This window comes from Staurois parvus, unplaced genomic scaffold, assembly GCF_062004578.1.
Source record: "Staurois parvus isolate SC_StPar_1 unplaced genomic scaffold, SC_StPar_1.0 ptg001134l, whole genome shotgun sequence".
Taxonomy (NCBI): domain Eukaryota; kingdom Metazoa; phylum Chordata; class Amphibia; order Anura; family Ranidae; genus Staurois; species Staurois parvus.
Window position 1 is genome coordinate 1,632,004 of NW_028318930.1, and position 15,921 is coordinate 1,647,924.

At 40.2% G+C, this 15,921-nt stretch overlaps 1 protein-coding gene across 3 annotated transcripts in view; it reads left to right on the forward strand.

Moving 5' to 3' along the window:
* NECTIN3 (nectin cell adhesion molecule 3) overlaps positions 1-15,921 on the forward strand; it is a 228,501-nt gene that overhangs the window by 104,787 nt on the left and 107,793 nt on the right. For all 3 annotated transcript variants that reach the window (XM_089659174.1, XM_089659176.1, XM_089659175.1), the window contains exon 4: positions 11,627-11,744. In XM_089659174.1, the coding sequence (XP_089515300.1) occupies positions 11,627-11,744 (118 nt within the window). The remainder of the gene's footprint in view (positions 1-11,626; positions 11,745-15,921) is intronic.

Sequence of the window (15,921 nt, forward strand, 5' to 3'; positions counted from 1 at the left end):
TATAAGGCTCGGAGGATGGAACCACAGCACTCGCTAGTGGGCTAAAGGCACCTGACACTCCCAAGGTGTGCTTATACATTCAGAGTGATATTAAAAGCAATTTAAAAAAAAATAACAAACCTATCATTCTTTGCCTGCTCTGTGTAATGGTTTTGCACAGAGCAGCCCCGATCCTCCTCTTCTTGGATCCCCCATTGGCGCTCAGGACCCCTCTCTCCTGCCTAGTGCCCCCGGAGAAAGAAGCTAGCTATGGGGGCACCCAAGCAGGCTCACTTTCGATCCACTGCTCTGCGCATCCATTCTCGCACAGAGCTGTGGCTCGGGCCCACGCCCTCTGTCTCCTCAATTGGCTCACTGGCTGTGCTTGACAGCAGCAGGAGCCAATGGCTTTCGCTGCTCTCTCAGCCAGTGAGGAAGGAGAGTCCCCGGAGAGCCAAGGCTCTAGTGCACAGTGCTGGATCACGATGGGGCTCAGATAAGTTTTTGGAGGGGGCTGCTGCACATAGGCTTTTCTACCATCATGCATAGCCACTTGACCAAGCATTTTCTGGCACTTTTTATACAAGTTTAAATCAGTATTTGTTGCTAGAAAATTACTTATAACCCTATATATATATATATATATATATATATATATATATATATATATATATGTGTGTGTGTGTTTGGGGGTTATAAGTAATTTTCTAGCAAAGACCCTAGAGAATAAAATGGCAATCCTTGCTATTTTTGTATGTCCTATGGTGTTTTGGGGGAAAAAATACACTTTAATGAACTAAAAAGCAAAACACTATATTCCCCTGATTTTATGTAAAATATGAAAGAGTAAATAGATACCCAACATGCCACACTTTAAGATTGTGCACACTCCTGGAATAGTGACAAACTACAGTACAGACAAAAATCTCCATAGGAGACTCTTTATAAATGTTTCCAGGTTACCCGTTTAGAGTTGGAGAGCAGGTCTAGTGCTAGAATTGGTGCTCTCACGCTTAACGTTCACGGCGATACTTCACATGCGTGCTGCGAACACTGTTTACATATGCGTGCGCAACTTCTTCACATAAGCACGGAGGGATTCTTTATTTTATTTTTACACTGTCCCTTTTTTTTTTAAATCACTTTGATTCCTATTACAAGGAGTGTGAACATCCCTTGTAATAGAAATAAGGGTGACAGGTCCTCTTTATGGAGAGTTCTGGGGCTCAAAAAGACCCCAAATCTTTCCTTTTTACTTTTAAAAGCAAAAGGTAAAAAACATTTTTGCTTTAAAAAAAAAAAAAAAAAAAAAGTTTACATCTGTCCTTGACCAAAAGTGACTGTCACTTCAGCCCTCCAAGGCCATAGAGGCAATCAGAGACTATCTGGTCTCTCATTGTCTGTGACCAGCCAGCTACACTGCTGGATCATTTCTAGGCCACGCCGATTGAAACCGCTAGCAAGAGAAACACCGGCGGGAGGGGACACTACTGAAAGCAATCCAGTGGCTAATGAGCCGCTCAGACCACTTTCAATAAAAAGCCAGCCAACGATTGACAAAGAAGATATCGGGGTCATGGCTGATGACTTCAGCCATAACCCCAGTAAACCACTTGAAACCGGCAACGTATATGTAGGTATTGTGGTCGGCAAGTGGATAGAATGTATGAAGGTAAAAAAACCTTGAGCCTTTACAACCACTTTAAGCTGGCCATAGATGGTTTGAATCTTGGCCGGTTCATCAGGGTTTGGCCGAGATTCGATCCATGAATGGGTATGGGAATCAAGCGATTGGATAAATTCCCATCTAAGGCAAGCCACAGATTTTACAAAACTGGATGTTTTTATACCACAGAATCTGGAGCTGCTGTGCCTGGCAACCAGTCCTTCTTTTTTTTTTTCTTTCAATTTCAGAGCTTAACTAAACAAGCCAAAGTTAGAAGCTGATTGGTTTCCAGGCACAGCAGCTCCAGATTCTGTCTGCCATTTTTGATAAATCCCCCCGAGTTCTTTGATTTGCGTAAGTTCACAAGCATCATTTTAAAGCATTCAATTACCAGGAATGCAGTGTCCATAGTGATGCATTCTGTCTTACATCATGCTGCTTCCTGTATCCTGCAGAATATTTTGATAGGGAAGTCTAAACTTTCCAGTTTGTGTTATCAAGTGTTATCTGATAAATGAACAGCAGTTGTTGAGAGTACCTTCCTTATTTAGGTAAAATATTAAGTAAGCCTTTCTCTAGGCTTTTGTGAAGACAAGCAAGTACGTAAATGGGAAGGTCTGTATACAGGCTCTATATTTATACATTCCTTCAAAGCATGATTCATCTGTCCAAGTCATATTGCCCTAATTCTAGCTTTGCAGATGGTACAGACAATATGGTTGACTTGAAATGTATTTCCACTTTTGCCGCTAAATTGAGATAAAGCCTAATTTATATTTGTCACATGTTCTCATTAAAAATTGCTTGTTAGATCTAGTTCGTTACTTGCTGAAAAAACTTACATAGCTAATATGTACTGGGGAAGGGCTGGGGAGTTCTGTTTCCCATAATTAATCTTGTCTGTACTGTGCTGGAAGATCTTCATTTTTATTTGTAAACTAGTCATGCACACTGGCCCTAACAATAGGTTAGAGATCTCATGGTTTGGGTGGTACATTGTATGTTAATGCACTTAAAAAATGACCCTCAGCCTGTCCCCTAATTTCACATTGTAAGTTATACTGAACAGTACAAGTGGTCTATACATTCCTATGTAAAAAACTGCTCCGAAGAAGATAGAAATGTATGAAATGCATCAAATTAAAAAAATATTTTTCAGGTATGCTGTGTGAATAAGAAAACACATAACAAGCATAGTGGGGGTTTCTCAAGACTGCAAAGGTGGAAATACACTTTATTTCTCATGAAATTGCAACTAAAGCCATAACATTTTTTTCATTTTGGATAGAGTAAGGTAGGGTCGTAACCCCCTGTGAATTTTTTTTTTTTTCTGCTATCGGTGTCATATTGGGGAGATTTCTCTTCACTTCCTATCCCACAGGCAAACCAGGAAGTGAGAGGAAATCCCTCCAAAGTGATGGAATCCCGGAATATCACCAGGGTCCACCCATTGGAGGATTTCCCCTCTATTACTATTCTGAAATCAACCCAAAATTTGGGATTTTCTTTTATTTTCACTTTTGATGAGAATGGTAATCAGGACCTAAAGAGAGGGTAAATCTCCTTAATGGGGGCACAGACAGCAATACAATTCTGACTGGGATTCTAATCTTTCTCCACTCTATCCAAAGAAAATGTTTTTCTTTTAGTACAACTCATACAAGGCTAAAACTGTAATTATAGTCTTTGTTAAAAAGAAAAAATTGGGTGGGGGGGGGGGGGTTCAGCTGATCACTGCAGTGGAAACTTCTGAAAAATCCTTCCTAGACCTGCAACAGCCACTTTTGAGAACTTGGCAAACGAAAGACCCTTAATCCTTATTTGTCAACAATAAAAACTCTAAATTTGGCCATCCAATAGTAGATCGTCGAGCAACATTTGTACAAAATTTCTTACCATTATTCTCAGTACATTCAACTGATTGGTGAGTGCCATTCAAAAGTAGTTCCAAATTTTTGTTTATTTTTAAATTTGCGCAAAAAGTTAAAATCTACTTGATCCTTCTAGGTCACAAAAGTATTTGTTATATATCTCTTTAAATAGGGGAGGGAGCATACCACATTGGCAGTAATTTAAAAAAGGAAAAATGGATGCAGCTCAATACTTCAAAATACTGCTGCAGGGCGGCATGGGTGCGCAAAATCACGTGTGTGTATGTATGTGTGTGTGTATATGTATGTATATGTGTATATTTTTATATATAATATATATGCACACACACATACACGATTTTGCATTTCCGGGTAGGGGGCACGCACGCCCTACACGCAACGCCATTCCCGGCTGGTGCTGTCAATCATGCCGGCCATTTGCGGCTGGTGATTACTCGCTGGTGCCTGGTGATTGCCAAGCATCTCCGATGGGGAGGAGAACTGTTTGTAAACAAAACAGTTCTCCTCCGTCAGCTCGTGCACACTACTTTAGATGGCTGTGCACAGCACAGCCATTCAAAGCAGTGTGCTTGCAGTGAAGCACACGGACACAGCACTATGTAAAACAGCACACCGTTAATCCTTTGATCACCCCTCATGTTAACCCCGTTCTGACCAGTGCCATTAGTACAGTGTCAATGCTGTATTGGTCTCACTGGGGATGTCAGTGACTTAAGTCAGTTACCCCCAGTGTCAGAATGCCCGTGATAAGTCGCTGATCGCCGCCATTACTAGTAAAAAAAAAAAAATCCCAGTATATATCACCATTTGTAAACGGTAGATCTTTCATGCAAACAAATTAATTTACACGTATTGGGATTTTTTTTTTTTAAGCAAAGACATGTAGCAGAATACATTTTGGCCTAAATGTATGATGAAATTAGATTTTTTTAAATTTTTTTACTGGACATGTTTAATAGCAAAAAAAATATTGTTGTTTTTTTTTTTCTCAAAATTGTCGGACTTTTTTTTTTATAGTGAAAAAAAATAAAAAGCGCACAGGCGATCAAATACCACCGAAAGAAAGCTCAATTCATGGGGAAAAAAAGGACATAAATTTCATTTGGGTGCAGCGTTGCATGACCACGCCATTGTCAGTTAAAGTAACACAGCGACGTAACTCAAAAATGACCTGGTCAGGAAGGGGGATAAATCCTCAGGAGGGCAAGTGGTTAATTAAAATTACAAAGAAACACTTAAAAAAAAGAAACAAACCCCACTAAAAATCTTTACAGTCATGTTCCCGGACCTATAGAATACATATATAATTTTAAATTCAAAAAAGGTTTATTGTAACTTCCTACTGAGAGCTCTCAGGAAAACAGGAACAATAATAGATAGAGGTAGGTAAAAGTTAGAAAGGAGGCCACAATAAATATATATTTTACAGCATGCTGGATAGTTATTTAAAAGGTCACCATAAACCGTATCTGGTTATCAAAGGTACATACGTAGACTTTTTTGCACAGATTTTCCCCAACAGATACATTCCAGTTGAATAACAATCTGATTAAATCTGCCCTGTTTAGGGGTTGTTCAGTTGTATTTGCATCCTAGATTCCATACATAAACAAAGTTGAATAAGGTGGCTGTAATCAAGCAAATAGATCCGAAAACAACACAATGTGGTCCAGAGGAGATGACCATGATGGTAGTAACAGACTCATAGGGGCATATGTTGCCCAAGGTTTACTCCATGTGATAATTATATACTATTTAGCACAACTGTAAAACAGGGCATATAAAAAAAATTTGCAAATGTGACTTTTTAATACTTGTAACCATATCCAGCCAAAGCAAACATAATGTCCCAAAATGCCATGAGAATGATACTTCTCAGCCTTGTAAGAAATCCATAATAGGTCCTGTCATGATTTGCACAGCCTGTCCGGTTTTGCCGGACCCACCCGGCTGTGCAGGGCTCCATCCATGCAGCTGTACCATTTTTTATTTTTTTTTTCTCCTGTGAATGAATAGCCTATAAGTACCATCAGCCATTGCAGCTGACATCTTGTAGTTCTCAATGAACTATGAGGGCACTGTTGAGCACTTGGGTAATTAATTGGTTCTTCTTGCTCTTGAGCGACTGCCTGCCTGTACGAGGTACTGGCAAAGAGCTATATACCACCTCCTGTCAGTGCTTAGCTGTCACACAGTATAATGAAGGAATATCTTTACACCACTGGGTGAATACAATTTTTGGACATCACAGCTTCTTGGCTTTATTCATTAGCTGGCAGTCATCTTCCCTTTAGCTAGCCATATACAGTGTATCCAGAAAGTATTCACAGCGCTTAACTTTTCCCACATTTTGTTATGTTACAGCCTTATCCCAAAATGGATTACATTTTTTTTCCTCAACATTCTACAAACAATACCCTATAATGACAACATGAAAGAAGTTCATTTTGAAATCTTTGCAATTTATTAAAAATAAAAAATGAAAAATAAACATGTACATAAGTATTCCCAGCCTTTGCTCATTACTTTGTTAAAGCACCTTTAGCACCAATTCCAGCCTCAAGTCATTTTGAGTATGATGCTACACTCTTGGCGTGCCTATTTTTGGGCAATTTCTCCCATTCATCTTTGCAGTACCTCTCAAGCTCCATCAGGTTGGATGGGGAGTGTCGGTGCACAGCCATTTTCAGATCTCTCCAGAGATGTTCAATTGGGTTGGGCCACTCCAGGAAATTCAGAGTTGGCCTGTAGCCACTCCTTTGTTATGTGGGCTTTGTGCTTAGCATTGTTGTCCTGTTGAAAGATGAACTGTCACCCCAGTCTAAGGTCCAGAACGCTCTGGAACAGGTTTTCATCAAGGATGTCTCTGTACATTGCTGCATTCATCTTTCCTTTGATCCTAACTAGTCTCCTAGTTCCTGCCGCTGAAAAACATCCCCACAGCATGATGCTGCCACCACCATGCTTCACTGTAGGGATGGTATTGGCCAAGTGATGAGCGGTGCCTAGTTTCCTCCAGACATGATGCTTGGCATTCATGCCAAAGAGTTCAATCTTTGTTTCATCAGACCAGAGAGCTTTGTTTCTCATAGTCTGAGAGTCCCTCAGGCCTGATTGGTGGAGTTCTGCAGAAATGGTTGTTCTTCTGGAAGGTTCTCCTCTCTTCACAGAGAAACACAGGAGCTCTTTCAGACTGACCATTGGGTGCTTGGGTACCTCCCTGGCTAAGGCCCTTCTCTTTCAATCGCTTATGTTGGCCGGGTGGCCCGCTCTAGGAAGATTCCTGGTGGTTCCAAACTTCTTCCATTTACGGAAGATGGAGGCCACTGTACTCATTGGGACCTTCAATGCTGCAGAGATTTTTCTGTACCCTTTCCCAGATCTGTGCCTTGATACATTCCTGTCTCAGACATCTACGGACAATCCCTTAGACTTCATGGCTTGATTTGTGCTCTGACATGCACTGTTAACTGTGGGACTTTATATAGACAGGTTTATGCCGTTCCTAATCATGTAAAATCAACTGTTTTTGTTTTTTTTTTTTATAAATTGCAAAGATTTCAAAACAAACTTCTTTCACGGTATTATGGGGTATTGTTTGTAGAATGTTGAGGAAAAAAATGTATTTAATCCATTTTGAAATAAGGCTGTAACATAACAAAATGTGGCAAAAGTTAAGCGCTGTGAATACTTTCTGGATGCACTGTATAGCTCAAATTTCTGATAGTTCCTGCTGAATTGGTCAACGTTTGAGCCAAGGGTGGCCCTGGCAGCATAATTTTAAAAATCAACTAGCTGGGTAGCAAATTGTTAGCCAAGCATTGACTTCATCCAATCAAATGCAGGATGCAGTCAGGTATATAGACAGCGACGGGTGCTGTGGATGTCTGAATACAAGAGCTGGCAGTACAGATTCCTCCATCCACTCAGACCCTCACAACTTTATGGTTCATGTCACCTGTGAGCAAAATCCTCTCTTGTATTATAAAAGAGGTATAGACTCCAGAGAGATATCATATTACCCCGGTACAAATCATTAGTAAGACCTCATCTGGAATATGCAGTTCAGTTTTGGGCACCAATTCACAAAAAGAACATTGGGGAACTGGAGAAAGTACAAAGAAGGGCAACCAAACTGATGAGGCATGGAGGAGCTCAGCTATGAGGAAAGATTAGAGGAACTGAATTTATTCTCTCTTAAGTAGAGGAGATTAAGGGGGGATATGATCAACATGTATAAATACATCAGTGGTTCATATAGTGAACTCGGTGTAGAGCTATTCACCCTGAGGTCATCAGAGGACAAGGTGGCACTGTTTTACATCTGGAGGTAAAGAAATGTAATCTCCAAACACGGAAAGGTTTCTTCACAGTGAGAGCTGTGAAAATGTGGAATAGACTCCCTCAAGAGTTGGTTCTGGCCAGCTCAGTGGATTGCTTTAAAAAAGGCCTGGATTCTTTCCTAGATACACAGAATATAACTGGATACTAACATTTATAGGTAAAGTTGATCCAGGGAATATCCGATTGCCTCTCGGGGGATGAAGAAGGAATTTTTTTTCCAGCAGGAGCAAATTGGATCATGTTTTGCTGGGGTTTTTTTTGCCTTCCTCTGGACCAACTGTGGGTATAGGATTATAACTTTTTTTTTTTTTTTTTATGGTTGAAATGCATGGACTTTTGTCTTTTTTTTCAGTCAGAGTAACTATGTAACCTTTCCTTGAATGGAGTTTCCTTTCCCAGGCTGCAAAGTCTTATGTAAAAACATACAGTCACTCTTCAATTATCTGCAATATATATTAAAAAAAACACATCTTCAGTGGACCGCTTATTTTTCGTTCTCTTTGCCGCCCATCTATGACATCTGCAACCAGATCTTAGGAGTACAAGAGTACCTGTGCATGTAAATAAAAAAATAAATAAACTGCAAGATCAGAAGGGAAAGAGGCCTCTTCCTACCAAAATTACCAAAACTCCTTGGAAGGCACTAGTGACATTGCCTTCCCTGGGGGCAGCTGGGAGGTCAGGAAAATGTCCCCAGTACCTTGAGGTAAACAAATGTTTAATTTTGCACCTCACCTTTTGCTGGGGAAGAAGCTGCTTGTTGCCTCCACTAGGCAGAAGTTCTGCATTAGAGTGAACGTGCAGCTTGCTAGCAACGTGCTTTTTTGTCTTACAAGAGCTCCCTCTAGTGGTCACAGAGAGCCCCACCATTAGCAGCACAGCTAGCTGTAAATGGGTTTTAGTTTCCTACTTTATAAAGCTGTCACTACATTTCTGAAAGTGCTGGACTGTTCAGTGCAAAGCTGTCATTTGATATGCGCACCTTAATGAGAGCTAAGATTCACATCTTACCAGACATAGGAAATGAGGCATGTTGCATATTACACTAATGAACTCACATCAATATTCCTACATCTTTCTTTTGGTTATATGATAACTTATGCCTGTTACTAAATATACAACTAAGCTATAGATATATGATATTAATATGTATTTTGATTGTTTGAATGTAGCGGTAGGAGTAACAGTAGGTTGCATACTATATACTTGTTAGCTGTTAAAAGAACACTGTAGTCAGGCTTTAAAGTGTGTCGGGTGTTCATTTTGAATTGAAATATGTACATAGGCTACCCGTATAATGCTTGGAATTGTAAATGCTATAAATTCATTGTAGCTGTAGGCACCTTTTCTTTCAGGAACACCAAAGGGTTTATTTACTAAAACTGGAGAGTGCAAAATCTGGTGCAGCTCTTTACAGAAACCAATCAGCTTCCAGGTTTTATTGTCAAAGCTTAATTGAGCAAGCTGAAGTTAGAAGCTGATTGGCTGCCATGTACAGCTGCAGCATATTTTGCAATCTCCAGTTTTAGCTATCAATTCAGATGTGCACACCAGGGACTTTTAAAGTGAATGTATAGCCAAAAATGTTTGTTTTTAGGTTTTGGCTAGACTATAGGAAGGATTAAAATCTGTACCTGTTTATTTATTTGCATGTCTGTGTACCATTGGGGACATTTCCCTTCACTTCTGTCCCAGAGGCGCAACAAGAAGTTAGAGCAAATCTCCCAAAATGACGTCCCTGAAACAAGTGTCTCCTTTGTAAGATTTCCCCTCGTCTCTTGTTCAGAGGGCAAGTCTAAATTCTTAATCTTCCACTCACCTTCTTTCTGAGTGAAAATAGTCACCAGTATGTATGTGTGTGTGTGTGTGTGTGTGTGTATATACAGTCATGGCCGAAATTGTTGGCACCCTTGATATTTCTCCAGGAAATCATGTATTTCTCACGAAACGTATTGCATTAACACATGTTTTGCTATACACATGTTTATTCCCTTTGTGTGTATTGGGACAAAACAAAAAAAGGGAGGAAAGAAAGCAAATTCGACATAATGTCACACAAACCTCCAAAAATGGGCTGGACAAAAGTATTGGCACCCTTTCACAACTGCGGATAAATAAGAATGTTACAAGCATGTGATGCTCCTGTAAACTCACCTGGGGCAAGTAACAGGTGTGGGCAATATAGAAATCACACCTGAAAGCAGATAAAAAGGAGAGACGTTCACTTAACCTTTGCATTGTGTGTCTGTCTGTGCCACACTAAGCATGGACAACAGAAAGAGGAGACGAGAACTGTCTGAGGACCTGAGAACCAAAATTGTGGCAAAATATCAACAATCTCAAGGTTACAAGTCCATCTCCAGAGAACTAGATTTGCCTTTGTCCACAGTGCGCAACATTATCAAGAAGTTTGCAACCCATGGCACTGTAGCTAATCTCCCTGGTCGTGGACGGATGAGGAAAATTGATGAAAGATTGCAACGCAGAATAGTCCGGATGGTGGATAAGCAGCCCCAAACATGTTCCAAAGACATTCAAGCTGTCCTGCAGGCTCAGGGAGCATCAGTGTCAGCGCGAACTATCCGTCGACATTTAAATGAAATGAAACGCTATGGCAGGAGACCCAGGAGGACCCCACTGCTGACACAGAGACATAAAAAAGCAAGACTACAGTTTGCCAAAATGTACTTGAGTAAGCCAAAAGCCTTCTGGGAAAACGTCTTGTGGACAGATGAGACCAAGATAGAGCTTTTCGGTAAAGCACATCATTCTACTGTTTACCGAAAACGGAATGAGGCCTACAAAGAACAAAACACAGTACCTACGGTAAAATATGGTGGAGGTTCAATGATGTTTTGGGGTTGTTTTGCTGCCTCTGGCACTGGGTGCCTTGACTGTGTGCAAGGCATCATGAAATCTGAGGATTACCAAAGGATTTTGGGTCGCACTGTAGGGCCCAGTGTCAGAAAGCTGGGTTTGCGTCCAAGATCCTGGGTCTTCCAGCAGGACAATGACCCCAAACATACGTCAAAAAGCACTCAGAAATGGATGGCAAAGAAGCGCTGGAGAGTTCTGAAGTGGCCAGCAATGAGCCCAGATCTAAATCCCATTGAACACCTGTGGAGAGATCTTAAAATTGCTGTTGGGAAAAGGTGTCCTTCCAATAAGAGAGACCTGGAGCTGTTTGCAAAGGAAGAGTGGTCCAAAATTCCGGGTGAGAGGTGTCAGAAGCTTATTGATGGTTATAGGAAGCGACTGATTTCAGTTATGTTTTCCAAAGGGTGTGCAACCAAATATTAAGTTAAGGGTGCCAATACTTTTGTCCAGCCCATTTTTGGGGTTTTGTGTGACATTATGTCATATTTGCTTTTCTGCCTCTGTTTTATATTTGTTCCAATACATACAAAGGGAATAAACATGTGTATAGCAAAACATGTGTTAATGCAATACCTTTTTTGTGTGAAATACTTGATTTTCAGGAAAAATATCAAGGGTGCCAACAATTTCGGCCATGACTGTATATATATATATGTGTGTGTGTGTGTATGTATGTATGTGTGTATATATATATATATATATATATATATATATATATATATATATATATATATATATATATATATGAATTTCCCCAATGGGAACACAGACCGCAATTCAAATTTGATAGGTTATTTAACCCTTTTCTGCCGTATCTAAATCTAAGAGGGAAGAAAGCTTGAAGCTTGTACTTTTTTATGTTTTCTAGATGCTCCTGAAGTTTCAGTAACAGGTTATGATGGAAATTGGTTTGTTGGCCGTAAAAATGTCCAGCTGAAATGTAATGCTGATGCAAATCCATCGCCCACAGAAATAAAATGGACCAGGTAATTTTTTTCTTTTTTTTTTGTAAAATCCCCATATTACTTATTTTCTGAAAGCAGACACCCTAGAAAATAAAATACTGGTAGTTTCCAAATATAAAAGATGAGGTTGCGCTCGGGTTGCCACCTCATCCCTTTAAACCTGAACACATTAATTACACATGCTCTGTGGCTGATTAAGGTAGTAAATAAACTCAATGCCTCATGTGTTTTAAATTAGCCTCAGAATCTGTGTTCGGGTTTAAAGGGATGAGGTGGTAACCCTAGCTTGCGCTGAGTAAATGGATACCCAGCTTGTCAAAACCTAAACTTTTGTGTGCGCCTGTGAAATGGCAACAAACATCAGTACTCTATATGTTCCATAGGATATTTTTTTTAAATTTTTGTTGCCAGGCTGGTATGTGCGGCGATATGTAACCTGTGTAGCCCAGTCAACAGTATTGTTTGTTATGTTTGTATGTGCATGAATTTGGGGGGATTTAACGTTCCAGGATAGAACTGTAATTTTTTTTTTAAATTTTTGTACTTTTTTTTTTTTTTAATCACATAGGGGACACAAAGTCCCTTATGTAATGCATTTTTGTTGATAGATTTTCTTTGAGACATCAGAGGTCTAAAAGATCCCTGATTTCTCACCTGCCTTCCGATGAATCTCCTGGAGTGCAGATCACACTCCATTAGATTCTTCCCTAGCCATAGTGTCTGGGGACAGTGACCCCATTTCCGGGTCAGTTACACGTTGCTTTTGGAGTCAGTAACAGAGGTGTTCGCTGATCTCCCTCCCCTCTGTCCGGCGGCACCCACCATGCTGGTCCCCAGTATGCCAAAGTGCATGCGAAGCCCAGGAAACTTGGTGGGGGCGAAAACTGCAGTTAGTGAGGCAAAATCAGGGTTAAGTGACGTAGTACCAAAGCTAAGAGTCCAAAACCACCCCTTCCCCACCTCCAATGATAATTACCTACCTAGCACTTCCCCATTGTCTGTCTGTTTTCCTGCTGAAGCCCTAATCGCTGAGTAATGTATTTGACAATCTGTGTCAGAGCTTACATAGGGTTAATAACCTTTTCTGTTCCTCACAGCAGTGCATGGGCCTGGCGACTGACCACTCAGGCCCAATCATTGCATCTTGGAAGGAAGGGGAAAAGTTTAGATACCCCTCAGAAGTGCTAAGTATTTCTGAGAGCTTCAACAGACAAAAGGTGCATGGGGCAGTACAGTGAAAGTAAATATCTGTGAGTGAGGTGTGGTTTTAAACCCTAGCTCACACAAGTGCGTCTTGTCATGTGACACGAGAGTTCAAAGTCACATGACAAGTTGCACCCCATTAGCTCCAATGGAACCATTTAAATTGGTGCAACTTTGAAAAAGGCTTCTGCACTATTTTTGTGACTTAATTGCAACTGCATTGACATCTGTTAAATGAAGTTGCACAGAGTGTCAGCAAGCCGCCATGAAGGCAGGCGAAGTAGCGATACTTCAAAGCCGTACTGGTGTGAACCAGGGCTAAGAGAACTTGTCACTGAGCGGTCAGAAATCATAGGCTATCCTGACATCCCTCGGAGTATGTCATCATGCTCCTACATTTGTATTAAGTGCAGAGTTCATGACTGTCCAGAACCTCGTGACTCCTCTCAGTCCAGCTTTGTGTTCTCCCATCCATTTTAGTAGAAAGGTCAGCTTTGTTAAACAAGCAGCTTGTAAGTGAGTAGAGGAGAGGGAATATTAAGGTGGGAACAGAAATGCCCTCTTACATGCCCAGTTCTTGGCAAAGAAAGAAAGTAGTCACTACAGAGAACTTCCTGTGAGGTAATGATTACATCATTTTCTTTACATGTAAGTACCATCTTTATCATCTCCCACTAATGCTACGGAAATAAATGAAACAGACAATACTAGTTGGTATACGAATAGTTCAAAATATAAATATCGCAATAATGAAAATAGATTTTTTAACTTTCAATTTCAAAGTGACTGCATTGAAAAAAAAATATTTAAACTGTACTTCAAAGACCTAATCTACCACTGCTTGTTGATAAACGGCAGCTAAATGGACATACTGTTAATGTAACTGCAGGGTGAGCTGGCATTTGACTTCAATTTATTAGTGTATCTAAATCTGCGAGTCCATCTAACACTCCCCTCCCCCTAGATTAACAACGCTGCTGTCTGATTTGCCCCCTGTGCTCATTCATCCAGAGTGTAGGCACTCTATTACAGAAGGTGTGTTACTGACCAGACCACCAGGTGCAAACCGGGGGGGGGGGGGGTTGAGAAGCCTAAAAAAAAGAAAACTAATGCAGTCACCACATCTAATTATTGGTCGTTTGCAGTATATTGGGGTTGATTTACTAAAACTGCAGAGTGAAAAATCTGGTGCTGCTCTGCATAGAAACCAGTCAACTTCCAGTTTTTTTTTGTCAAAGCTTAATGGAACAAGCTGAAGGTAGAAGCGGATTGACTACCATGCACAGCTGCTCCAGATTTTGCACTCTCCAGTTTTTTTGTTTTTTTTTTGCATCCAAAACGCACAGAAAGTAGGTTATATGGTTGTCAATGTCATAGTTCACATCAGCGCTTGCAGTTCCAGTGCGTTCCAGTTGCAAAAAAAAAAAAGTAGAACATGCTGCATTTTTTTCTGCACAGAACTGCACTGGAACGCACATGTCCCTATTTAAAATGAATAATAGAGGGGAAAAAAATGTAACTGGAATGCATAAAAACCGCACTGAAACGCATCAAAAACGCACTGGAATGTGCATACAAAAACGCATCCGGAATGCATCTGGACTGTGTTTTTAGAGTGTGAACCTACCCTCAAGCAAGGTAAAATACATTTGCACGACTAAAACTGTTACAGCACAGCTCAACAAAAGTCAATTTAAAAATCAACTGAGGAGGGTGGAAAATTATTGGGCAAAAAGTGACTGTATCCTATCAGATGCTGTCAGTGCTTGAGTGTTCAGGCAGCTGCAGCTTCTGCGGCTGTTGAATACAGTAGCTGCCAGACCTTGCTGTTTACGATCTGACTCCTTTTTCCATAGTTCAGCCCACTGGCTGACCAAAAGAAATCTAACCATGTATGGGCAGCACTAGAATATAGCTTACCCTGTTTATCTAGTTTGCTGCATTTCAGCAGCTATCAGCTTGGTGGAAAACTCTGAGATGATTGCTTGTTTATCTGATTTATATTGGGAATCCAATAATTTGTTTCAGCATTATACACAGGGAAATTGGATTTTTTTCATTATAAGGACTTCTCTATTCTGGCCACAGTGCGACATTGTGTCAAAAATTAAATTTGCAGAACAGATTAATTGAGTTTTAATATTAAATCGGCTCTAATCTGATTATATCACGGCTAAAGAAAATGCTTTCATGGAGAGTGCTTGGCAAAATTAAGTCCAAGATCTATTTTATTTATGAGTTCTAGGAATACTATATGCCTTTGGGGCATTGTTTAGGACAAGTGAGTTATGATATGTAAATGTTGCTAATCTGTCCCATACTTGAATAAAGTATTAATCATTTTTCCCTGTTTGTCTTCAGACTCCCCCATTCACCAGTTAAATTATACCTGTAAGCTACTGTTTACCAACACATAACAGATTTAAATACTGATAAAATCAGACCGCGCCAAACAGTGGTATGTCATTTATACAGATTCATTTAAGGCTTTTCGGACATACTGGTAGCTAGAAGTTGATAACATACAAACACAAATTTAAAGGGTAAAGATTACTTGGCCTAGAATGATGGTGGTAATTGGTTACAGTGAAATATGATGGCGTTTACAGCAGGAGATATTGATTACAACAGTAGACTTGTTATAGATAAAACATATATAAATGTAGGATGTGCATTGGGTTCTCTCCAGTAAATGGTAAGTTTTTACAACAAAACAAAATGCCCCTAACACCGAAGCACCCCAATGCACTTGACCCCTCTATACTTATGTGTACCCTGTTGAAGCTGGAAATTACTGTAGTATTCATCGTCCTGGTGCATAGTAACCACAAGAGGCTGCATACTGCCAGAGTTATGTTTTTTGCAATGAATGCAAGGCAGTCTCTGATTGGACCAGATAAAGAGATGAGATGTCACTGCCCCCCAATCACCGCATCAAGTCAGAGAACATCTTGCATTAATTCAGAAAAATGCTAGATATTCTGTGAATAGTGCC